Source organism: Condylura cristata, unplaced genomic scaffold (genome assembly GCF_000260355.1).
Source record: "Condylura cristata isolate star-nosed mole 26May11 unplaced genomic scaffold, ConCri1.0 scaffold00022, whole genome shotgun sequence".
In the NCBI taxonomy this organism is placed as follows: Eukaryota; Metazoa; Chordata; class Mammalia; order Eulipotyphla; family Talpidae; genus Condylura; species Condylura cristata.
The window spans coordinates 36,262,898-36,265,100 of NW_004567123.1; the positions used below are offsets into that span (position 1 = coordinate 36,262,898).

General features: G+C 67.4%; 1 protein-coding gene across 1 annotated transcript in view; it reads left to right on the forward strand.

Moving 5' to 3' along the window:
- The window catches only part of NELFCD (negative elongation factor complex member C/D), a 7,055-nt gene that overhangs the window by 2,233 nt on the left and 2,619 nt on the right, over positions 1–2,203 (forward strand). Inside the window, 5 exon segments of the mRNA XM_012728145.1 lie at positions 68–175; positions 536–688; positions 879–1,009; positions 1,576–1,741; positions 1,911–2,098. Of these exon segments, the coding sequence (XP_012583599.1) occupies positions 68–175; positions 536–688; positions 879–1,009; positions 1,576–1,741; positions 1,911–2,098 (746 nt within the window).

Here is a 2,203-nt window from a genome sequence, read left to right on the forward strand (position 1 = left end):
CGCCCAGCTGCCGCGCCCTCGCTGGGGACCACGGGCCGAGCCAGGCGCCCGTCCGTTTGTGCCGCAGACCCCGGCCTGGCTGGAGCAGATGATCGCGCACACCACGTGGAGAGACCTTTTCTACAAGCTGGCCGAAGCGCATCCAGACTGTTTGATGCTTAACTTCACCGTCAAGGTGGGTAGAGCGCGGGCCGCAGGGGCTCACTGAGCGGCCGTTCCCGCAGAAGGTCACGTTTACGTTTGGGTGAAGTCCTTGTCATCTCTCCTCCTAAGTTTTCCTTCGAGGGAGGAGAGCCCAGGGTGCGTGTCTGGGTCTGGGCCAGCACGGACTGGTCCGGGGCTCGGGAGAGCGCGCTCCGCAGGCTGCTGCTGGCAGGCGCTTTGCCAGAGTGCCCGTCTGCGTGCTGCAGCTCGCCGGGCCCAGACGGCGCTGTGGGGGGCAGGGCTCGCTCGCGCCAGGCCCACACGCCGCCGCCCGCGGCCCTCTGCACGGCGCGGTCACTGTGGCCGGCCCTTCCTGCTCTGTTTGTGGCAGCTCATTTCGGACGCGGGGTACCAGGGGGAGATCACCAGCGTGCCCACAGCCTGCCAGCAGCTGGAGGTGTTCTCCAGGGTGCTGCGGACCTCTCTGGCTACCATCTTAGACGGAGGAGAAGAAAACCTCGAAAAAAACCTGCCCGAGTTCGCCGTAAGTGCGCGCTGGCGAGCTGGGGCTGGCAGGCTGGCCCCGGCCGGTGCTGCGGGCGCGAGATGCCCCGTGAGCACGAGTCCGGGCGGGAGGCGCCTCTAGCCCTGCCCCTGCCGCCCCTGGGAAGCAGATGGCTGTCCGCAGCCGGCATTGCCGCAGCGGGGACCCCGCTCTCCCTGCCGCTTTCCAGAAGATGGTGTGCCACGGGGAGCACACGTACCTGTTCGCGCAGGCCATGATGTCGGTGCTGGCCCAGGAGCAGCAGGGCGGCTCCGCCGTGCGCCGCATCGCCCAGGAGGTCCAGCGCTTCGCCCAGGAGAAGTGAGAGGCGGGTTCCGCTCTCCAGCCCCACCAGGCGCGCCCCACACGGCCACCTGCAGCCCCACCTGAAGTCTGGGCGCCCCATTTGCCGAAGAGGAGGGCGGGGAGCCAGGGCCGTTTTAAACATACATAGAGATCCTCTTGGACTTCGGTCGTGCTCGGTGAAGGCTGGCTATTGTCCAGCTCACGGGCTTAGAACCTCGTTTTCGTACGCTGGGTCCTGACCAGCGGGCAGCCACCCGCGGTGGCTCGGCAGTCTGGCGGCGTCCTGCGGCCCTGTCGCAAAGAACGGAGGTGGCCCTGGCCCGCCTGATCCCTTGCAGTGGGAGCCTAAGGGCTTGTGAAAGTGCGCTTTCTCCGAAAAAGCCTGTCACCTGTAGTGGAATCATTCTTTCCCAATTAACTCGAAATGCTGGTTTCATGGATCGGTGAGTCAGTGTAGCCGAGAGTGACAGAAATAGGAAAAAGCAGGATCCCAGCAGCTCCAGGGGTTAAGTACGAAGAAAGGAAGGGGAGCAGGTGGGGGGCGGCCGCCGTCCTGACGGAACTGCACGGTTGTCACACAGAGGCCACGACGCCAGTCAGATCACCCTGGCGCTGGGCACAGCCGCTTCCTACCCCAGGGCCTGCCAGGCCCTCGGCGCCATGCTGTCCAGGGGAGCCCTGAACCCCGCCGACATCACCGTCCTGTTCAAGATGTTCACGAGCATGGACCCGCCTCCTGTCGAGCTGGTGAGCCGCTTCCTCCCCCGCCCGCTGCAGGGCCGCCGGGCACGCGCCCTGACTCCGGCACGTCCTCAGCCCCGGCGCGCTGGGCGCTGCGGCGGGCGGGCGGGCGACTTGCCCGTGTGTGTGAGCGCGGGCGTCCCTGCGTCCCTCTCAGCGAGCCGTGTGTCCTCAGATCCGCGTGCCGGCCTTCCTGGACCTGTTCATGCAGTCGCTGTTCAAGCCGGGGGCCAGGATCAACCAGGACCACAAGCACAAGTACATCCACATCCTGGCCTACGCGGCCAGCGTGGTGGAGGCCTGGAAGAAGGTGCGCGGGCCGCCGGGCGGCCACTGGCTGTGGGAGGTGGTGGCCCGGCCGGTGTCCTGTGGTGCGCGACATCGTCCGCGCTGATGTCCCCAGACAGCACGCAGGCGTCTGCCCCGCCCCTGGGCTGACGCGGCGGGAGAGATGCCCCGGCGGGCGGG